The sequence below is a fragment of the Anarrhichthys ocellatus genome, unplaced genomic scaffold, assembly GCF_004355925.1.
Source record: "Anarrhichthys ocellatus isolate YVR2014 unplaced genomic scaffold, GSC_Weel_1.0 scaffold54, whole genome shotgun sequence".
Classification (NCBI taxonomy): Eukaryota; Metazoa; Chordata; class Actinopteri; order Perciformes; family Anarhichadidae; genus Anarrhichthys; species Anarrhichthys ocellatus.
In genome coordinates, this window is record NW_022280084.1 from 1,346,043 (window position 1) to 1,370,517 (window position 24,475).

A 24,475-nucleotide genomic window follows, 5' to 3' on the forward strand; every position below is an offset into this window, starting at 1 on the left:
CTCTCTCTCTCTCTCTCTCTCTCTCTCTCTCTCTCTCTCCTTTTTTCACGGCCGTTTGACTCGACGGTTGTGCCGTTTGAGGAAATCATGAGTTTCCAGGGTTACATTCTGTCCTCTGTAATCAGTCTTCAGCCAGAGGAGCAGTTTGTCAATGTCAGGGAAACGGTCTAGATTGCAGGTTTTTGGGACGTTGCCGGTCTAGAAATTGAGGTTTATGCTGGTCTTCAGTTATACTGGTCTAGGCTTGCTTTTGAACCTCAAAGAAAACATTTCATCGTTTCAATAAGTATTAGTGGCAGTGATTTGTTCTTGGTAAAGAATAATTATTCAGATTTCCCCACAGAAGCACAATAAACCCAAAACATTACTGTCAGCGTCTCCCAAATGAAGACAGGACTGAAAAGCTAAATGAACTTCTGCTGTGATTTCCCATATTTCCTACCTTAATGTGTTATTTGGCATTTCTACCTACTGAGACGAATGTTCCTCGTGCTCACTTTTATGTCCAATTATAGGTCTCTTACCTACAGTTCACACAGTTTCATTAAGTGACAAGTAATCCTCAACAGAAGGGGGCTTAAGCATTTTTGCAAGTATTTCCGTGTATTAACATTGAATGCCATATGTGTTACATCCAGATTGTGCCTGCTAATCCACCACCAACACTAATCCAGACACATCAGTTCCATTATCCCCGTCATGAGTTATTTTCAGAGGGCATTTGAGTCAGTCTTGCTTCTTAAAGAACACGTGTTGGAATTAACTAACCCTTGTATCCTGTCATATCCTGTGGATTTTCACGCTCCGTGGACCATGAAACGCCAGCGATCGCACACTCACAGAAGAAGGTACGACAAGCGGTATTCATATGTTAATAGATAGTTTATTCTTTAGTGTATTACAAGCGGTGCGCTTCCTGCGAACCAGATCTGGATCACACGGTATAATTTGCAAATAATTCCAAGTGGTTTGTTTCTCTCTGGAGTACCAGAAGGGTGGAGGGAAGCAGGTCAAGACAATGCAGATGCATACACCAGGGACATGGCTAATCAAGGAAAAGTGTACTTAATTAACTTGTATATACATGATACATAACAATAATTGACACTCCTTGCATTGTCCTGAGTGGCAGACTCCGCCCACCTGACCCTGAGACAAACCCTGTATTTGCAAATCCTGCTTTGATCCAGAATCAGCTTCATGGAAATGACAAATACTAAAACGTATTTGGTTTGATTTCCCTCTGAAAGTAAATGAACTGCTATCTTATAGTTTGCTTGTAAGTTTGTACAGTGTGCAGAAAAACAAACTGATGCTGAAAGGTTTATGTTCTTCAGTTTTGTTTTTCTGCAGTAACTAACAACTCGCCTACCAGCTCTCTCTGTCTGAAAAGAGAAATCGAAAATGTTTGCAAGCTGCCTTCGAGCAAGGCGTGTGTGTGTGTGTGTGTGTGTGTGTGTGTATATATACACACACACACTGTGCAATATGGAGAAAATCACTTTACTGTAATGCAGCCCTTAAAACCGTAAATGAAGGATAACGTGTCTTGATATGCACAATTATTCCACATCCCGAGCCTCAGCGGGACAATGTAAAATATACTGCAAGTGATTGAAGAGCTTTGTCACATGATGAGATGGCCACCATTATGCACCAGCTCTTACAACGTGATTAACAGCACCACAGACGGGGACGAGAGGAATCATGATCTGGAGACGGGCCGATCCCTCAGGGCTCCTCACTTGTGTGTCGCCCGGCCACTTGAAAATACAGCGCCGCCACACACATTGGTCTATCACTTCAAACAGCTTGGACATGCAACTAATGGTGAAAGGGCCTTTTTAAAGTGGCACACTTAAGCCCAGCACATCCTCCCTCCCCAATACCCATAATGCCTTATTTATGGGCCCCTGGCTCGCTATAAAGCCGGCCTGTGTCAGCAGCTGGCTGCAGGACCTCCAGGGATTCATTCACTTCATGCCAGAACGTAGACTGCACCCTCGCTTGTCTTCTCACTCTTTCAATTCCCTCAGCGCCCTGGAGGCTCAGTCCTCTCCACAGCACCATGACATAGACTTCGTCCACACTAAGCTGGATAAAAATGTTTTTAGTGGTTCGATACAGATTTTCAAATGTAGCTGGCTTCAGGCTGGTCTCATCCGGCATTCGTAGCAGTACCTACGAAAAATAATGTGCTGTAATTCATAGACAACCCATGACAATCTTGGACGAGGATGTATAAAGACCGGGCCGTCAGAGGAGGTGGACGGGTCCAACAAGCAGCGAGCCTTCAGCCAGGAGACCCCAGTGAAACAAACGTAACCCTAACCTGCACTTCCGTGGTTATTTTAACCCAAACGACGATCTATTCCAAAACCTAACTCTGTAGTTTTGTTGCCTAAACCTAACTGAGTTTCCTTTGAAGACGGAAGTTTATTTCATAAAGACCGTATGTTTGTAACGAGCAGGAAATTGACACGTGTTGCAGGCTTTAGTTTCGGGAAAATGCACAAAGAAAAGAGAAGTTCATTTTCGTAGGATATCATCTTTGTTTGAGGCGACGTTGCCGGCTTAGTGTGGTCGAGGCCATAGTCTGCATCCCTGCCTCCCTCCTCCACATACACCGTCCCTTCACCTCCTCCCCATCATCCATCCGCTCTTATTCCATGAAGTCTTTTCTGAGGGCCCTCACCCGACCCTTCCCCTGCCTTCTGTGCTTTCATTCATTCTTATCGCTTCCCTCCTCCTCACTGTCTGCCCCTAATCTATAAATATTTCCCTCCTATCCTCCAGTCCTCCTTTCATCCATCCCTTGACTTGCCTCTATCTCCCATAACCTCTCTCCAGCTGCGGATTAAATGAGAAATGATCAGAATTATTTATTCCGAATTGGAAAGACACCCCATCTCTCCAGCTCTTTTCATCCCAGGAAGGCGACGTCCAGCAGCTGAATAATTCAACGCCTGCGTTCGGGCCCTCTTCAAACTTTTGAAGGGAAGTGCATCTTGGACGATCCAGTCACAAATAGATTCAGAGAAGTTCTGTGGTTCTGCTCAAAACACATTAAATAACACATTCTGATCCACTTGCAACATTTGATGGTAGATAAAATAAACCTAATATTAAAATAGTAAAAATATCAACCATTATCCCCAAACAGTTTTCTCTGCACATACCTACAGCATCAAACCCAGACGCATCACCCCGTCTCTCTCCCTGTTTGTCTACATTATTTTCTGCCTTATGTCAGAATAAAGAAAATCATAAATGCATGAAATGAAATGTTTTATACTGAGGCTGTTAGTCTTTACTTGCCAAAAGCGTACCCTTTAGATCTTTCCAGCTGCTGTGTAGAATAAATAGATCATAGATTCTAGATGTATGCAACAGAGCTGTTTTTCTTCTTTGTTTTCTCTCCTCTTACCACGTCTTCCTTTTGACTCCCCCGCAAACTCACCTCCTTTGTTCCCCCTCCCCTCTGCCTCCACCGTCATCCTTCCTTCACACTTGGCCTGTGTCCTCATCCTTCCTTCCTTCACCGTCTTTCTTCATCACTCCTTTATCTGCCACCCTGAACCTCATCCCCTCCATCCTCTCGAGCAGTCTTCCCATCTTAGGATCTTGACAGCGTTCCCTAGACAGCAGCCAGACCCCCGGAGGGATTTGACCTGTGGAGAACCGTGTGACGGGTACATGTCAGAAACTGTGTGACACCCTTTGAGTTTTCCGTATGAGGGGGGGTGGATCTTTGATGGGCTGCACTTGCCTTTCAAGTGGGTGCATGTGTGTCTATCTGTTGCGTCAGATACAGCAGGGGAACTGTGGGGGTCTACAAAGATTCTTTTCAACAATTGGCTAAATTATTAGGATATATTTTTTTCTTGCGTTTCCACCAAACAATGTCTTTTTATGTGATCGCTCTGAGATTGATGCAGACATTGTTTTGTATTGTTCCACAAGGGGAAAACCGCCCCGACATTGCTGTTCCAAAACTTTTTAAGCTTCTCCAATTGAAACTGGCAGCTTCGGCTTTTTCATTTTTTATATATTTAAACGGTCTAAACCCATAAAAGAGCAGCACAAAAACACGTTAATCACAACACAGGCTGTGTCAGTAGAGGAACACAAAGCAGGACATCAAATGAGAAATCTGAATTCTTTAATAAATAACTCAAATATTTAACCAATTAATTATTAATACACTGTGAGGATTAATAAAGTCAACTTTTCTATTTATGAATAAAAAAAAGCAATGACAACAGCTGCTACGTAGGGAAGAAATAAAGAGCGGAGGCATCACAGTCATATGCACATGTCTATATATAAACATGCACACACACAGCCTCAGTGTAGTCTCCCTGTCAACCCTTCTAACAGACTGTCTGTGCTCTCTGGTCCACACACACACAGCCTCGGTGCAGGCAGCCCTCCGTCAGGAGACGGCTGTAGCCACGGATACCTAGTTTGGAGATGTTTTGACAGGAGTCTGGGAGCTTTGTCTGCCAGGAAGCAGACAGCAGCCTGGGGGGGGGGTCCTCCAGTCAGCTGCTCCAAGGGGTTCACTGTATCACCTGTCCACCATAGAATGCACTGTGGCCCTTTTATTGATCTATCACACGGGCTGGATTCTCCAGGCACGTGTGTCTTTCATCCATCAGGAGTGAGACGGCGTCGCTGTATTTCAGATGATCATATCCCGCCAACGCAAAAGTAAAGGGCATCATTCCAGCTCCGATTCATCTCATCGATTTAAATGACCAATTCATTTCACGATCAATGGTTTTGTCTATAATATGTGTAAAAATAGTGTCAGGTGGTCGTGTTCCCACAGCTCAGGGAGAGCCATGCACACACTTGTTTTATTCCATTCCAGTAAATAATATTCAGTTTACTCTCACATGTGACAAAGAAAAGCAACACATCTTCACATTTAAGAAGCTGGAACCTCTGAATGTTTGGCTTTTTGCTTGAAAAATGACCAAAAATTATTAATTGATTTCCAAAATAGTTGCTCATTAATTTTCTGTTGACCGACTGATGGATAAATCAACTAGCTGTTGCAGCTCCAGCAACATTCCTAAAGGTAATGATATAAGGATTGTGTCCTTGTACCTGGAATTTATGAGACATGTCCAAATAAGTCTCTGTGGATAGCAGATGTCCCCAGCTCCCTCTTATTGTCCGTGTGTTTATCTTCTGAATAATGCTCTCACAGATTATTTAGTTTTCTTTAGCTGGTTGACCAACGTTCCAAATTACAATCCCTCTGCTTCTGCAGCAGTCAAAGGTGCTAAATTCAGCACTTTGTTATGGTTCGCACTGCTGCCAACGTGTTTAGCGCCGTTCGCTGTGATTCGCCGTCCCGTCATCGCCATGTTGAGAGGCAATCAAACTCGTGTGTCGTACACCTTTACACACTCTAGAAACAGCATTTCTTGACTGAATTTGATGTTGAAATTCTGAAGTAAATAAAGAAACATGACACCCACAGCAGCAGCATCACTGCTGGCATTTGGCAAAAAAAAACCACATTGCAGGTTTTATTCACTGCAGTCTACCTAAGGATCCCAGCTTCCCAGCCCGTACACACACTCACAGAGAACAAATGGTGACAAATTGTAAGCTACTCCACTTTGTCACTCCTTCCTTAGTTTGCTTCCAGAACTAATTTCCCCCTGACTCACCAAATCCCACAGAATTTCCACCTGTGAACAGTCCCGGTGGTCAGCACAATTGGGAGTTCAGGCTGCATCGAGTTGAAAGCCAGGAAGGGAGTGAAGAAGGGGGATTGAGTCGAAGACGGGGGTGGGGGGGGGGGGGGGGGGCAAGAAAGAGGAAGCGTCTGTGCCCTGCTGATGCTATGGATGTTTCATGGTTGGCCTCCTTTGAAAGGCTTGTGTGGAGGAGAAGCAGGGAAGTCTTTATGCGATCTCAGCTGCAGCTGGTTCTCTGGGATCTGTGCGTGGAGGACAGGGAGGAGGGTGCCCAGGATTTCCTTTAAGGTGACTGCGGCACTCTGGAGATTTCGGCCAACAGATGTGAAGTTAAACAACTCTAACATCTGTTTTTCACCGAGAGAGCCTAACCAGAAGTTACTGGAGTGAGGGAGCGCTGTTAGTTCTACACATATTTCTGAGGAGCTGAGCTAAACAATCTCTGTGGTTGAGCCAAACCACAATATGTAGAGTCCAATCACGGCTACTTTTCTAGTTACGTAAACAAATAAAAGAACTAAAGCTTGAAGTCTAGTTGAAGTCTTCTCGTCCCCAGAGAAGCATGTGTTCACCACATCTCTGCATGTGAGAGGGGGGGTAGTGAAGCTAGAGCACCATTCATTATTATTACCTTATTATTGATAATCTCATCGTGGTTAATTGTGCAACAAAACCAAACCGTCACCAACGTTAAGTTTAAGCAACAAAACCACAACTATAAAACCACGACGCGGTGTCTGGCGGTTGTCCTGTTTGTTGGACCCCTCCCACTCATAAGTGGTCTTTCTGGATACTGAACACTACGTCACTTGCTCTGACTGTTGCTTATTCACATGGATGCATTTAGTTTGTGTCCACCACAAAAAAAAAAAGGATCTTGAAGTACTTTCTATTGTCATTATTTTCATCTTGAGCAACTCAAAACAAAGTACAGACGATCCGCGTGCACGTACACAAACCAATGGAATGCATTGATACTGGGCTGTAGACACAGTGAGGGTGCTGCCACAGGAGACCCTGGTAAAACAAAAAAGACACGTAAAGTGGTCCAACAAAACATTCGATATCTTTTCATAATTGTGAAACCCTGTCTCATGGTACGATGAACCAATCACAAACCCTTAGGTTCTACTTCTATGTTCCTCTAACACAGACTTGCTGGATCAGGTTTTGTCTCCACCGGGAACCTTTTAACTCGGGGCTGTTCTCGGTCTGAATGCCACTGCATCTCTGACATTTTATTGCAGTGTGTTAAAAGCTCAAGGTCTCTGCCGTCAAAGAGAAAGCTCTGCTTTTGCCCTTTAAAAAAAAAAGATACAACAAAAGATGAATCCAAGGTCTTTGTGTGGTGCTTATCTTATTTTTGAGAGAACAATAACCACTCAGCTCCGGGTGCTTGCAAAACAGAATTGGTGATTTGGTTCTTTGCATTTCTGCATGAAAATGGCATTTGTTTTTGGTGGCCTGGAAAACACGTCGTTGCCTCCCAAAGCTACTGTATATTGAATATTTCATGAAGCCAGTCCCAGTTTTTAATGAATGCTTGCTGAACCAGAGCTGCACTTTAGCTCCGCTCCCAAGAGGGATTGTTTGGAAAAACAATTTTTTTGGCTTCAGCTAGTGCGGGTGGGTTGATTTGGTAACAAACACATTTCACAGATAAGAGTGTACTTATGATACGAGTCACAATAAGGACATTTGACATTTTTTACATCTTTGTCAGAACTCAAAAAATGGTCTATATACCATCTTGTAACATAACTATCTAAATCTGTGAACTAGACTGCCACACATAATATAATATACCTCACTGCTGTCTTCTTTTTGATAAAAACATGTTGCATAGAATGTACTGTCTGCACCTCAACAAAGTAGTGCTGTAGATGGTTTGAGTGCACCTGAGAATGGGCTCACGCTATGATCACGGAGTCACCGAATGCCAGCCTCTGTCTGAGCAGCCTCCCTGGCATCTAGGACTCGCATTACCATGGCAATCATACATCAGACACTCGCTCCTTCTCTCGCAAAATTGCCTGCTGTCACAAGATGCCTCCGCTCTCATTTTCCACCGATGCAGCCCCGAAACAGAGGAGAAAGGGCCCCCTGCCTCCTGATGATAATGGATCCTAATGTGACTTAGATTATGATTTATCAGATGCTGCTGATGCTTCCATCGGCCAGTGTTATACGGCTCTCTGAAAATTGGAGCCATTACAAGTGAGACGTCCATCCGTCACCCCCCCCCCCCCCCCACAGTCACTATAGCAGAGAGAGAGAGAGACCGGCCACACGAGCTGGACCATGATGCCTTCCCCCAGAAATTAGACCGCTCCAATTCAATTTCCTTTTTCTTTGTCAATGTCATCCTCCCTCCCCTCGGTTCCCCCCCCCCCGCGCTCCCTCCTCTCCCAGACCACGCCACAGCAGAATGATCAGCCGGCGCTGGAGATATGCATCAGTCAAACCCTTACCTTTCGCACCAAAACTAGCTTTGGAATTCTAATTTCGCTAGAATCGCCTCAGCCCAAATGACTATCTCTGCCTCCTACCCTCATTTCCTTTCCCCCCCCCCCGCCTTTAAAGGGTGATCCAGTCCTCTGTCACAGAAGAGATGAATCCTATGAATAATGTGGCACTCTGACTGTAATGTACGGATCATTGTGGCAGCGTGCTGATGTAGGCTGCTTTGTGTAATTCAGTCTTTGATACACACAAAGATAAATCTGTCTTTGGGGACTTCTGACTTCATGGATTTCATGCATCCAATAGCTTCACAGTCATTATTAGTTATTACAGCTCTTTTTTTTCCCAATCTCTTGTCATTGCTCGTTTACTATTGTCCAGGGAGTATCGGTCTTCACACTGTTGCTTCCATCTAATAGGATTCCAGTGTGGCGCTTTTCTGTTGCTGTTTGGATCTGTTCGATTTGACCGCATTTTGGATTGGATCTCATTTTTCTCGGGTCTGACCAGATCTAAATGTGATCAGGCCCTTTTCACACCGGTGCCATCATTTACATTAACCTGGAGGTCATGACACTCAGAGGTTATACCTTCCAGTTCCAAACACCGCTGTGGAGGCACCTTTGATGGACTTCTTCCATTTCTACACCTGTTAAAGATAGGTTTTTAAGTAGATGACTGAGGGTAGCTATTATTTAACCATAACAATAGTCTACTAATTGTATTACAAGTTTCTGGATTAGTTAAAGCAAATAACTTGGTCAGATGTGTCCCACCTCTTGGTTCTTTAATCAGCCATTTAGTTATTGAACTGGCAAAATTCCTCCACACTTGGTGACTTTTATGATTGAAGGATCCTTAAGGTGTGCTAGGTTTACGCTGACATTAAATTGACCACCTGGGTCCTCCTGCATCCTGACAAAAACAACCCATGAATCTTAAAGGGAAACTGTGCCAGCACGAAAAGACAAGAGCCGAATGACTTGTGAAAATGTAGTTTGTGATTCAGACGGAGCTTTTATTCATGAGCTTGAAGAAGTCAGGCCATGTTATCTATGTTTAGTTTAGCTGAGGCCTCATAAAAATGTAAAAAAAAAGAGGTTGGACTCTTTAATGCCTCCCTAATCCACTGCTGATAAGACTGCACACTCACCCTGCTGCTTTTAAAAGCCTCTCCTTTCCCCTCACACTTTCATCTCACACACTCGGTCCTCAAACTCTCTGCGAGTAATTTGCACAACCTGTAAGGAGAAACACAGCTCTTGTGGGCGCGTGCAGGTTGGAACTAGTTTTCGCTTCGCTGCAGAGTTGTTAAAGCACCACTACAAGTTAATGGGCTAGAAGAGCCTACTTTACAGCCGTGTTGACATAAAAAGGAATAATTAGTGGGGTGCGATGCTGGCAGTGGTGGAGCCGTTAACTCAGGAGACCCCTGTATCCAAACCGTGTTGCCTGGTTACAGTCTCCTCAGGTGACTGGATGTGCTGAATCATGGTGAATCTCACCCAAAGAAAAGAAACTAGTGGCCTGTGAGCATTAGTTATGATTTGTGGGATGATAACGACATGTTGAAGCTCAGATATATTACAATAAGTGGCTGGTCTGACAGCACAGATCTGTCCAATGACTGATTGAACGGCGCGGTGTGATGGATGAGGTCTGCTGTTAACCCTCAAGTCAGTGTCAGCGTGAAGGGGGGCAGAGCAATGAGGCAAGGTGGGATAGAGACAGAGCCAAGAGTGTGTGTGTGTTTATATCTGTGTGTGTGTGTGTTTATATCTGTGTGTGAGGTGAATAGAGAGACGGGCGGAGACGGGCGTGAATTGAAAGCTGAAAGAGCGACGGCGAGTCTGTTGAGTATGCGCGTGGTGTGCGAACACTTGCACGGTTTTGCATATGTTTGAGTTTCGCCCCTCCTGCTTTAGCTGCTTGCCTTTATTATGCTTTCCTTCACAGAGGACATCATCGTCTGTCACTGACGGATGAGATTACACACCGTTTTGTCACCGTTGCATCAAAGCAAATGCATCGGTGATGGCATCTTAGATTGGGAGTCGGTGTTAACATGAATAGAATCCGATGTCCGTTCACTTATTTAGCATTTCAACGTGAGGAAGGAGGAAGGAACTGCGACTGAATGGGTGAGACAAGGAAACGATATATAGTCAAAAAGGATATTGTAGATGAGGACTATTCTGACAAAAGAAGGTAAAATAGCTGTGTGAGCTACTAGAGGACAGAAGAACGTCATTACTCTCACGACTCCGTGAGTTTTATTTGTTTTAAATATATGAACGGTCGTTCTTCTGGTGAGGAGAGTCTCCAGCTAAATGCTGGTTCCATGGCTAACAATGTGAGCGTAGCAGCAGGTCATGCATCCAGACAGTGGAATAAATACCACTGATGTAGTCCGATGTTTAAATGGCAGACTGTTGTTTTACAATACATCTGAGCCCATAGTAATTTGCACTCGAGGCCTCCGTAGATTAAATCCAACACAATCTCTCCTAACTTTAATCGTGACGTGACTTTCAATCCCAGAATGCATTAGAACAAACGTATGGGAAGCATCTGTGAGGGAAATGGGATCGGAGCTCCTGTTAAACCACTTGCGAAATGCCCCGGCAGATATTACAGTGACTTATTCAAATGTTGCTCCACCGCGCAATCCGATGTGGATTTGAGTAATGGAAATTAAATGGCCCACATAGGACAGCGCTCCCCACCTTTCCTTAAAAGTAGGGCAGGATTACGGATGTGAGGAACGCAGTCCAATTTATTTGCTTGTAATCGAGCTGGCCGACATCGATGTGCTGATGTGTGCGTGCATGAAATTGTCCCATGAATTAAAAGGAGGCACATTGCCCGTGTGCCTCTCCATTATTGCCTCCGGTGGCGCCACAGCTGGAAATGGAAGACCGGTCGACCCGTCTTGCTTTAAGCCCGTGTGTGTTTATGTGTGCGTGCATTAATATCAGTCAAATATCATATTACCATCTCTGACATGTCTGACCAGCAGTGCCCCTGGAAAAATGGAGATGCCCTATAAAACCAGGAAAACCAATTAAACTCAATCCGTTCCGTCGATGGATTCCAGTGTTTACTGTCTGCTTTGCACGAGTGTTGACACCCGGTGGGATTGCCGAGGCTCAGAATGAATGCTACTGTAAGCTGCAGGACGGGGTCTGTGTTGGGGTTCACGCGCTGCACGGAATGAATCATTTCTTAGAAGAGTGGCTTAAGAAAACAAATGAATCGTTTCTTTCCGAAACAATAGAAACCCCTGATGAGATGGAATGCAGAGAGGCTATTAGGCAGTGTTCCATAAATGCAGATGATTTTAAACTTAAACTCTTTGAGTTTATATCTACAGTTGAACAAGCAGAAAACTTCATTTACAGTGACTCATCGCACATTACCACACACGGATCATGACTAATGAAGTCGATTTGTAATGTGTATTTAAATCCGCCTACGTCTCTCTGCAGAGGCTTTGCTTCTCGTTAACGCTGCCCGGTGACTGCTCAACCAAAGTGCCACATTTCCCCTCCTGATGAACACACTCAAGCCGCTGAGCTTGGCGCCGCATGTCGGCGTGGCTCCAGTGCCGTGCCCTCTGAGAAGAGAGCGGTTTGATCCGCAAAACGTGCAGATGGCGTCCGATTCAGGCCTGGGTTACCGAACGTGTTAGCAAGATTCATTAGCCTCTTAACTGTCAACACGAGCTCCTACATAGAATGGGCTGTTTTATCTTCGCACACTAACTCTGATGTGTTTGTTTGTTACTTAGTCAATTGACGCCATGAGGCAAATGCCAGGGATTTGATAATGAGTCACTTAAGTGTGGAGATATTGTATCGATTGGCATCTAATTGCTATGTTTTCTGCAGATCAATTTGACTCTACCCATGTTCCAGGGTTAAGCCTGTAATCCAGAGTAAAAGCAGGATCGGGTTAATAAGAGCCTAAATGGCCTCAGACACATCAGACACGGCGGCTTCTTGGCCCCGCTAATCTCTCCGCTGCATCATCAGACACCAACGAGCCTGTGAGTAGTCGAGCATCGGAGCTAATCCTTTTTTAACCTCTACGTGTCCAAGGTAGATGAAATCAACATGCTTGTTCTTTTTCAGCAACTCGCCCCTGTACAGTATGAACCATCTTCTCAGATATTATGTAGCATCATCAAAATGACAGAGATCTGCATATTCAATGTAAACCAGCTGCTTTTAGCTTCTAGTTTTTGTCAAATTATAATTTTTCGTTTCATGTCTAGTGCCTGGCCGACATCGGCTAATTAGAAACCAATTATACTTTTGCAGTGTTGAAACAACACTTGTCAAAAAGGAGCATAATTCATAATACAAAACATTACATTTTAAACTATTTATCTCCTCTGTGAAGCTCTATAAATACAGTCTGACACAAAAAAAAGGCTCCGTTCCCTGAACACAACTCAAGTCGTTTATAATCATCTGACCAGAAGCAGTCAGCAAAGACTCCGGGAAGTTTATTAATAAGTAAAGGCATTAAAACAACATATAAAGCACATTAAAACATAAAATGGAGTTAATATTCAGTAGAAGAAAAATAATTAAACAAACTCTGCCTTCGCTCTTCATGGAGAGCAATAAACCTGCCCGTTTCTTTTGGCCAATGGTTGTGAACATTAATGCAATTAATGCATCCATTTAGACTCAAATAGACCATAAAGCAGGGTATTCTTTAGGGCGGGGCTACAAGGTGATTGACAGGTCACTGCCACTACCAGAGACGTATCCGAAGTCACTCCGTCACTCCTCCACATTCCAGATAATATATCAGTTGTGAAAATAACAACATGGCGACAGCCGTATTCCAAAATAGCGAAGGCGAAATCGCCTGAATCGAGGCTTCAAAACATCAGTCCACAAACCAACAGGATACGTCACGATGACTCCGTCCACTTCTTATATACAGTCTATGGTTTGCACCTACATCAACCGTCTTTCTTTATACATGCAGAACAATTGTCAGGAAATCTACTCTATAGTAGTTTTGAAATGCACAATTTCACTCCACTAGTTTAAGGATTTTCATGCGAAATGTCCCGAGTAAACATCGACGTCGATCCTAGATGAGTGATTGCTACAGTAAGCAGGCCAATCTTTGCGGCTTTGCTGCAGTAGATAACTGGGACTCTGCCGTACACCAGCTTACATATGGAGCGTTAGCCGCTATCGCCAGTTAGCAACGGCATCAGTCTCCCTCCTAGCCGTCTGTGAGCCTTCGATCAATAGACCCTGGATTATCATCTTCAGTATCTCGATTCATTTTTCACAGCGGAGGAAGGCCTCCGCCAGCTGCTCTCTCTTTTTCAGAGGGTGTAGGGCCTAGTTCCCTGCATCTGATAAGATTACAGCAACTAACCGCCAAAGCTGCTGCGTTCAGGGGCGACACGTATTCGCGTCATGCACCGTTTTCTTACAATGCTTATCGGTACATCACTAAATGTTTATTTAACAGGCTGGCGAGCTAGTCAGTACAACAGTCACATTCGAGATGGGAATCCCATGACTACCCGTGCTTAATTAAATGTTTAATTAATACGGTGGCTTTTAATTAAAATTAGATTGTTATGAAATAAGGATTATTGGCGAATGGAATGGATAGGATATCTTCGAATACAATCCGTGTATTATTAAGAGCAAGGTATGATTTTCTATGAATCAGCGACTGTTAATTAAGGGCAGCAGATGCCCTTTGATTTAACCATGGAATAGACTTTTTGATGAGATTCAAGAAACACCGAAATGGTCTTGGCTGGCTTTGTGAAGTGTCTTACACGGAGCGGTATGTTCGCCTGGGGTGATGCTTTCATCTGAGACTTTGAAATGTGAACCAACAATGCTGCTCTTGTGTCCCCAAGGTCAGCCCACTTGTAACCACTCGCCCACGAGGGCCCTCGTCACCAAACAGACACAAGAATCCACTTGAATCTCTCCTCAATGTGGGGCTCGGCACTTAGCTGTGCAGTACGTGCTCGGATGGTCTTTGTGGACCAGCTGGTGGCTGGTTTGGGTCTAATCCAGCTGTTTTTTTTCTTTTTTTTTACTGCCCAAAACCGTGCAGACACCCTCAGCTTTGCAGTCGTTTCAAGGGCACGTTGATCCACTAAAAGTCACCGAACCCTTTAGATGAGTGGACGGTTCTTAAATGTATGGCCATGTACGTATGGTGGTAGGTCAGGAGGATGCTCACGTAGGCATGGGAAGAGCAGCCTGTGTGAATGAGGCCATTCATTTATAATCCACGGGATTAGGACTCTGTGCATCAGCTGCCTCCGTCACTTACTGTACATTGCCCCGTAGAGGCCTTCCTTCTGTCTGTTGGCATGCTTTGATTGGGATTCTTGAAGGCGGTGTCAATGTCACAGTTTGCTTTTTCACAGATCTGATAAATCCTATTAGTTTTGGGTTGGGTCCAATTTGGACCACTTCCTCTTCTATGCCAAATGAAGCAAGAATTCCCCGGCTGTCTTTAATTGCTTCAATCTTCCTCCCAAAGCTTTGTTTCTTTTAGATCTGTGTGTTTGAACCATGTGTCCTTAGTCTGGCCTCGACGAAGCCTACAAAAGCAACCTCCTTTCCAGGTTCAAAGCAGAGCTCCTGCTCACAGCCCGTGGCCTTGAATGTGTGTCTCTGGCCATCTAACGATCATAAATAGTAACGTTGTTCTCACCGAGTTAATTGCTTGAGTTCTAGGATCATCCTTAAAGCACAACGAGCAGCCGGATGATCAAACGTTTGGAACAACCCTTGAGATCAGACAAATATATTTGGAAGAGAAATCAAAGATTTTTTTTTTTTGCCCCAAACAAAATTCCTGGTTCAAAGTAAAGCTGTGTGTCGGAACTAACACCAGAATCCTGGTGATCTAAAATTGTCCTTTGTTTGCCTCAATTTTATTCTCCAAGCTTTTTATTTAAACCCATTTCATTTCATTAGAACAAAGTGTAGCAGTGTGACTCTACAGTCAGAGTCTGCCCACCATGCAGACGCTGAAGCTCCTTCCTTCGCCCGACCATGAAAGGCAGGGTGCATCTCAGCGTAAACAGCTCTGCTGGCAGCCCAGTCAGCGAGCCACAGTCCCGATATTGAGTCCCAGAGACACTCCACTCAACAAAGCCACGCTGTGACCTTTTCAGCCTCACACACCGGTGCCAGATATTGAGTGATCCTGTCCAGAGGATGAAGCCCATCTCGGACTAAAACTCAGCCCGCTGCTCTCCCCTGTCTCTGGGGTTTATTGGGGGGTTTTTTGGCACTACATTTGTATTACACTGTTGCTCTTTCTTTGATTGATTTACGGTGTTTTGTCCGACTAGAAGATTGGATGTCTTTGATCCCTTTATTTGAGTTTCTCCTCTCTTCAGTCTCTCGGGCAGCATTCTAGTACATAGGATGGGTCTATAGGTTGCCTTAATGATGATATACTTTTGATTACAGGGATGAGGGATCGTCTCAGGGGAGGGAACATCTTTCATCTGACAATCACTGGACTTAATTTCAGACTGAATCATTGTGTTTCTTTATACCGTGGACTTATTTTGATCCACGGCCTCTTCCCATGGTCCAGCCATCTGTTTACAGCTTACCCACGATTAGATATGAGGCTTTCTGTTGAGGCCTTGACCCACAGCCACAGGGTCTCACATATACCTCCCATCAGGTCAGCTGTGCTCTAAAGAGGCCAAGCGGCTGTGTTACATATCACGGTGATTAACAGGATCACACATGACAGGTCCCCGGTCTCTCACAGGGCTGACCGGCTCTGGCTTTTCCGTTGTGTGCGTCTGGAGCTCATAGCTCTGTAAGTTGGCGGTGCTGCTGTGTTTTATGTTCTAGCATTATCAACCCGCACTATCTGGTTGTTTTGTGATGGATGAAATGAATTTAGGCAGTTATTGCAGTGATGTTACGCCCAGATGGAGTCCTGCTTTGACCGCATGAAGATAAATTGATATACTAGTCATAACCCAGCTAAGATGGATGTGGTTTGTTTATTCTTTTCAAGAATTTTTTTTTTTTTTTTTTTTTTGCACATCCTGTTTTTTTACAAACCTGCATTTTAATCGTGTCACTCAACAAATTCAGTTCAGAGGTTATAATGCTGACCTTTAGCTTTTCTTAAGCAGAACAAATAGGTTCACTAAACTAAACTAAGAGGAGCTGCGGGACTGGGAAGAGTTGCCTGTTTTGACCTTTTGAGTTTTCGAGATAAGAAAGTCTCCGGGAGTTTCCTGGCAGAGTTAGAAAGTTGAGAAGTCGAGCTCGGAGTCGACGCTCCCCCGCTGGTCCTTCATTCACCGACGCCGACACAGAGGGGAAATGTGTTAATTACTTTCCTCTGTAGGAGGCCGTTATATTCAACACTAACCTGTCTTCTCCTTTATACGGTCGTGTTATATTTCTCTCCATTTATGAGCTCAGGGACGAGCTGGAGCTGAGCTGCCTCTGTTGATGGTCCTTATAATAGGAAAAGAAGCATCTACTCAGCTGGATGGATGTCAAGAATGAAACGTGATGTATGAAGTGTGGTCAACACCTCCTCTCTGAAACCAATGCTCGGGTTCAGTTCAGTTTAAAGTGGCTCAACATTCTCAAAACTAAAACAATAAACTACAGGAAGAGATAACAAATAATATACTTAACCAACAGTTACTGAGAGGACAAGAGGTTTATATTCTGATTAACAGGCTCCGCCCCAACTTTCACTTTTATTTTACCGTTGGAATATTTAAATCTGTTTTAATAAAAGAAAACTCCACCGTCAATAAAATGACTTTTTTATTTATGTTGGGGTTGGTTTAATATATTTCATCATCGAACATATAACATGAAATATAGATCCAGTGAATGACCAGCTAGAGAGTGAGTTTGTTCAGTGCACCATGAGGGAGTTACACTGAAGGCAGCATTGTTTGATGTGAGCACCGCGGGGCTGCAACAGACAATAGCGGTGCGCTAGTTGAATGATATGAGGCCGGGGGGGGGGTGGTACTGCTCACCGGTCACCACTAGGCTTTGTTCATTGTATTGAATAATACATCAGAGGTGCATTAGTTTGATTGATATTGCTGTTGGCCCTGCTGTGAGCCCGCTCACGTTCTATCCGGCCTGAACGTAGCCGCGTTGCTTTTCCAGAGTCGAGAGTGCATTTGATCAATCGGGGGACGGAGCATGTTGGGTTTTAAAGAACTTGGTCCTGCAGGCCATTTCCGCCTGCGCTGATGGAACCAGGTCACTTTGTTCACAATGGACCTCTCACACTCATCAATCTCCCCCCCTCCCCCTTTTCTCTCTCTCCTCTTTTTTTTACCACAGTAGCCGGCTAGCACCTAGCAACCACGACCGGATACAGAGGCTGAGGCACGAGTTCCAGCAGTCGCAGACCATCCCGGACGACCCCGAGGACCGCAGGAGGACCTACAGCTTCGAGCAGCCCTGGGTGAGTGTCTGACATGACGGGGGCCTGTGACTCAAATCCACTGCAGGCCGGAGAGGATGGCTACCACACCGAGACTCTGCACGTGTATCTTCCACGCTAGCCTGAGGAGAATGCTAACAGCGTTAGCACCAAACAGAACCCTGGGCTAGCTGGAGTATGGTGCTAACCATCACTAACCCCACTACTACCAGCCGTGAACAAGACTGATGATCCCCACTAGATCACTATTAACCTCCATCGGCCTTCCTGGCTAATTGTGCTAACGCTAACACCCCCTCCCCCTCACCCTCCAATGTTCAACCTGCCTGCATGCAGGAGTTTGCACACCTCCTGATGCATCCATCACTAACCCCACCCACCTGTCACAGCCCACTGTACTCATCCATCGTCCCCCCGTTTTTGTCTGTCAGTTTTCATGATGGACTCGGGTTTGTCTTCACATTGTTTGTGTGTACGGGGTCTCATCTGTAGAACCTTTGTTTAAACTGTGCCTTTTTACACTTTCACGGTCGGCTCGTGTACATTTTAAACTGGCATTTATTTAATTGAAATCTCCTTCATGCATTCTGAAGCAGCAAGGGGTTAATAATAAGCGAACAAAGAAGCTGAATGCCTTCACATTTTCTCGGGGTGATGAAATCGCTCATCCTATTTTTAGTATTTATTTTAGTCCTCCCTGCTTCCTTGCACCTCAACTCAAGTGTACTTGGTTTTAAATTGTTTTGGATAACTCATTATGATGATGTGAACATTAGCTGTAGCTCATTTTAACTCAGATTTTACAATATTTTTCTATTTGGTGGCATCTCTGTGTAATGTGTGTGTTTTTCTATTATTGTTTTACACTCCAAAGGAGTCATCTTCACCGTGATCTTTTATCTAGTTTGGGACAACACACACTCTGTCGCAACATATTCTAATACAAACACATCATGTCACAATACGTATTATAATTGATATATGTTGTGGTGATAAGTGGCACAAACTTGTGTTGTCTCAAACCTGGTGTGTTGTAAATTACGTCCTTTCCAGCGAATAATATGAATCTTCTTTGTTGGTTGTTTCTCCAAACAAGTGTCATTTTGCACACCCAGTGTTTTTGTATATTTACTGTATGAACTCTTTTTATTGCTGGTGTCCACACGACAATGTCCCACTGTAGCTTCGGTGTGCAACGGGAGGATTTAGTCCTGAAGGTTTATAATCGGGATGATAAAGTGAGAGCTCGCGACTCAAGTCATCTGTGCTCTGTTTTTTCTTTTCGAGCTGATTTATTCAATAAAAATGTGTTGTTTTGTTTTGCATTCGGCAGTATTGACCAGCGTCGTGCGTTTCAATGGGCTCGACAGCCGGCATTGTACGGCAGCAGCGGTACAGTGTGGGAAAGAAGAGCGCAGGTCACATCTCTCTTTGTCTCTAAACAGCCGAGCGTGCTCTCAATTAAAGAGCTCAACAATACGGCAGCATTATGTTTGTTTACATCCACTGCAGTGCGTTGGCTGTTGTCGCAAGCCTCGCTTTCCCATGAAACACTCTAAACGTTAAGGATGGCTTCTGAACATTTTAGGGTTATTTGCCGAATGAATATGTTCTCGGGACTATGAGGACATTTTTTCCTGCTAGTTAGTGAGAACCATGCTGGGTTTGGACAGCACTGTTCTTACTGCTTATAAGTGGGCAGGACCTTGATGGGAAAAAGGGACGTCAGAAATATCTCACTATCAATTTATGGATTGTTTGCTCTGGCTGTCAAAGCAATCGTTAACCATGGGAAGAAAATTGGAAACAAAAGAAAAACCCTGAGGTTTGATAAAGAGGAGTACAAACATGTCTCTACCAAACCAAGTGTTTTTAAATATCTAAGCACAAACCACTCCAAGATGTAAATCTAAAGCTTTGTGATGACATAATGAGTAAACAAGTCTGCAGTTCTGACGAAGCATTTCATTCTAACATTCTGCAGGTTTTTATACTTGATGCTAAAGTCTGCACCAAGAATTACTGAGTTTAAATATGTGTGAGTAAATACATGAGCGTAAATGGGCTCATGTATTTACTTACAAATATTTAATGCCAAAGATAAATACTTTATATTTCAAACCATGTTTTCAGCTGCTTTTACTGGGGGATCCACCAGGAACCCTCTGTGGTTCCACACTGGTTTCAGTCTACTGGAACCCTCTGTGGTTCCACACTGGTTTCAGTCTAATGGAACCCTCTGTGGTTCCACACTGGTTTCAGTCTACTGGAACCCTCTGTGGTTCCACACTGGTTTCAGTCTACTGGAACCCTCTGTGGTTCCACACTGGTTTCAGTCTAATCACTCTCAGCCTTGGATGGTAGTTGCATGTTATTAGACTCATGCCCCGGCCATACTGGTTTATATTAAAGAGAATCATTATTTTCAACCTGAATCAATTCAGAATTTTAGCAGAGGTGGGACCAAGGTAGTGTTTCACAAGTCCCAAGTCAGTCTCAAGTCTTAGCACTCAAGTTCAAAGGCGAGACTCGAGTCAAGACCCAAATCCTAAAGTTTGTTCGTGTCGCATCATATCAACTCAACAGATGTCTTTGAACAGCTATATGGGAGCACTAATGATGATGTTGTGCAGCTTTCAGCCAGGCTTGGACACTCAACCTGAGCTTCTCCTCTTTCTATCAAACCTCCAGTGAAGTAGAATTTATCCCACAGCGTTCCCCTCTGTGCTTGATTGGCCCAATTATCCATTTTCAACACAAGCTGTTTTCATAGCCGTCCCTTTTTAGCCACATCATTTCATCACTATATATATATATATATATATATATATATATATATATATCTTTTTTTTTTGCTATGGGAGCCCTCTCCTGCTTTTTCACCATAATTTGGGAGCAGGGGAGGATTGTGGGTAGCACGGTCTAATTCCATCAGGATGACTGATGCCCGCTCTCCCGGCAGCACCACGCCAGCTTCATTGCTCTCATTTATACCACTATGGGAATAGAGGAGTTCATTCACTTGATGTTGGGGGGGTTGAGAGAGAGCATAATATTGCCTCTTGTATTTTACTGTAACATTTTAATGCTGCCGTCATCTGGATCCCTTCGGGTTTTTTCTTCCCGCTCCGCTTATCACGTGTTCTGGTAGATGAGACACATTCCGAGGAATATTCAACACTCCTAAACGGCTAAAGGGATTTCTTTCTCGTGAAAAATATTGTGACTGTAATTTACCTGCAGGGTAATTTTCAATTCAGACGTGGAGTACGAGATGTGTGGGAGGCCGACCCTCCCTCTCAGCTGGCTGCCAGTCTGTCCTTATTGTCAGCCGAGCAGGGAGGCAGTGCCAATCTATCCCAGAGATGATTGCCCCGGCTTCAACTGGTTCAAAGGGGAGCGTCTCTTCAGCACTATTAATGCTTTTATGGTCTTCCCACAAGCTGATGTCCACGGTGCTCCGGCCAGGATCTCAATACGCTGCATGGCCATAAAAGTAATTACACTGGCTTTGAGCTAAGCACACGGTTATTGCACCCACACAGCTAATGAACATCGGAGGAGCGGAAGGAGTTGTGGTACAAGTGTGGGCAGGACATTGAGGTGGTGCTCTGCTGCTGAGAGAGATATTAGTGTGTGTGTGTGTGTGTGTGTACGTGTACTCTTGTACATCTATCTTTGTGCGTACCAATTTTAGACCTTGATAGTGGAAGTCCTCACTTTTTTAAAGGGGACGTTTGGGGGTACGGTTAGCTTTAGGCTGAGTTTTTTGGATAAATCTAGGTGACGGCTTAGTTAGGCACATAGTTCTAATGGATGACGTCCCACACCTTTCCAACTTCTGAATTTGGGGGGGGGGGGTAGCATCCAAAAATGTTCTGTAAGTGACAGTGCAGAGGGGAAAAAGTAGGATTTGAACTTGAAACTACTTCCGTCTCTTTCCATGTGTCGAACGTACTGCGACACCATGAGTGCCATATAGGAGAGAGTGCATGACAGTGTGCGCCATTATCACCATTATGAATTCCGAAATATGTGAGATGACAATGTCCAAGAACACAGAGCTCTTAGAAAAAGATATATATCTATATCTATATCTATATATATGACGTTTGCCTTTAGACCTGGTTGGGAAAACATCTAAACTAGAACCTGAAGTTTTTTGGGGCTCATAACATAAAAATATGAATATGTGTATGTACATTTAATGACTGGCCGGGAGAGTGTGTGTGTGTGTGTGTGTGTGTGTGTGTGTGTGTGTGTGTGTGTGTGTGTGTGTGTGTGTGTGTGTGTGTATACAGGTTAATAGACAAATAAAACAATAATTAATTTAAAATTACATAAAATCATTACGGACTTTACAAATATGCACATCAATCATCATGGCCGTGCTGATGTGCACCTACTGTGACCTAATGACCTGAACAGGTGGTGTTCATCTACGGCTGTGTGGGGGGGGGGGGGGCTGTCACAATGTCAACAGGCCGAGTGTTGTCTCCTTCATTAACACCCACTAACATCCACCTCGTCTCATCACCACCCTGCTCTGAGTCTCCAGCATGGCCCCTCCCTCTGTCTGTCTGTGTCTCACCTTCATTCTGACCTGAGAGGAGACGAGCTCAGGGTGTGTCTGCCCCCGAGCTGACTGCTGGTAAGTGTCTGTGGTTTGGACTTGTGGGGGGGGGGGGGGATCCTGTTTCAGGGACTGCTGCTACTTTTATTTGGCTACTGTGTGAAAACTCCGAGTCCAGTTGTGGTGATTTTCATGCTTTGAATTTAAACAGAGGGATCATGTGTCACATGTTTTGTCTTTGTCAATTTCTTGCGATTTTCTGATTGAGAAGAATAAGTCTTAAGGTAAATACAGTTCCCATTTGTCCAAGCAGAGATGAGCGTTTTATTTAACCTTTTATTCATGCGGTACATCATTTCCTGCTTTGGCTGAATGAATGAATTCCTCATACATCTGATGTTTAAACCTCATCAAGCGTATCACAAGAGAGACATTCTATTATTACTGTTATTATATTTCAACTGTAAGATCCTTCAGTTCAAGCATAAAGGATGAAACTCACCGTGACTGGATTGGATAAAAGAAAAGTTGTTTACTGTTTCATCTTTATACCTAATTTGATTTATCACGTATACATGTTACGTAAAGTGTGTTTGATTGAACTTGGATGTTTCCATCCATGTTTTATTGCTGGATCGTAATAAGAGATTATTACTGTTATTATAAAGTGCAGCATATAGTGTCGTAAGTGTTTGAAATGTGGAGGACCAATTACATGAAATAGACTGATCTGCTTCACAGCTCCTCCAACATCTCCCATTCATAAATCTATCTTGCATTAGCACCGCAGGCAGTTCAGCATCATGAATGTTTAAGTGAACACAGAACAGGTCTTCACTCTGGGAGTGTAAAACTTCCAAACGTCCCGGAGCCAAATCAGCTCTACAAGGGATCGAGCAACTATTTCTGAGGTAGAAAGGTGTTCCAGTGAGAACTGTTCACAGCTAGTCTTTTAGGATTATCCTTCCAACCCTTTAAAACCTTTTATGCCTCTGCGTAGGAGACGTTATGTGGTCCGTCCGTCTGTACGGACATACGTACGTTCTCATAAACTCTATATCTCAGGAACACCTTGAGGGAATCTCTATAGATTTGGCGCAAACGTCCACCGTGACTCAAGGATCAGAATTTGGTAGTCAGAGATCATTCTGACCTCACGAAACACATTTTTCACCATAACTCAAGAATTCATGTGCTAATTCTGACATTTTCACGCAAATGTCTAATCAGATAAAATGACCAAGGGATGACATTATGAACAGATATTGATATAAACTGCAACTTGACTGGTTGGCGGTAATTTAAGTATTTTTCTTTTTACATTTTAGATAATGTACAAATGTTTATTCTATCCCTATATTGACCCAGGAACATGAGATCAATACAATAATATTGAAACACGAAGCATCTCTACCCAGTGCACATTTCCACAGATGTTATTGGGCAGCATTGTGTGAGATATGAATAGATAGATGGAGCGATGACGAGGACATTGAAAGTTAACCGGGCTGCCATCTTGCTGTTCTCAGTCAAACACCAGCAGCAACGGTCAGGGCGGGTACAGCCAGCCGGGGCGCCACTCGGTGTCGGTCGAGGTTCAGATGCAGCGGCAGCGACAGGAGGAGAGAGACTCGTTCGCCCAGGCACAGCGGCAGTACAGCTCCCTGCCACGGTAAGAGTGACTGTGTGTGTGTGTGTGTGTGTTTCTGTCTGTCTAACGATCAATATGTGCTACGAGATGGTGTGTGTGTGTTAGTACGTGTTGAATGTTGTCGTGTTCCTGCTGTCTGTCCAATATGAGATGTGTCCAGGAGGTTGTGACCGTGTTTGCATCTATTTTACATCCTGTAATTTAATGTAATGTCTCTCAAGAAGTGATGTGTGTGTGTGTGTGTGTGTGTGTGTGTGTGAGAGAGAGAGTGTGTGTGTACGTTTGTGCACGCCTGTTTGATCATGTCTGATTCATTGTAATAGCCATGTTACAGTAATGATAGCAGATTTTATATATAACATCTGAGTAAGAAAAAAGGGTCACAGCTGGTCAGTCAGACCACAAACACACACACACACACACACACACACACACACTCAGCCTCAGAATGGACGGATCATGTTACCCTATCACACAGATCTGACATGATTGCTTTCCTCTCCCTTAATGTAATTCCCTTTGATCTGCATGATATGACTGCCTGTTGTTCCAGGAAGTGTGTGTGTGTGTGTGTGTGTGTGTGTGTGTGTGTGTGTGTGTGTG

General features: G+C 44.1%; 1 protein-coding gene across 7 annotated transcripts in view; it reads left to right on the top strand.

Annotated features, from left to right (window-relative positions):
• Positions 1 to 24,475, top strand: part of pard3ab (par-3 family cell polarity regulator alpha, b) — a 213,604-nt gene that overhangs the window by 181,945 nt on the left and 7,184 nt on the right. For 5 of the 7 annotated variants that reach the window (XM_031870767.1, XM_031870766.1, XM_031870768.1 and 2 more), the window contains 2 exons: positions 17,546 to 17,669; positions 23,751 to 23,893. In XM_031870767.1, coding sequence (XP_031726627.1) covers positions 17,546 to 17,669; positions 23,751 to 23,893 — 267 coding nt within the window. Of the gene's footprint in view, positions 1 to 17,545; positions 20,445 to 23,750; positions 23,894 to 24,475 lie in introns of those variants that run through there. The other 2 variants (XM_031870765.1, XM_031870769.1) reach the window with 2 other exon arrangements.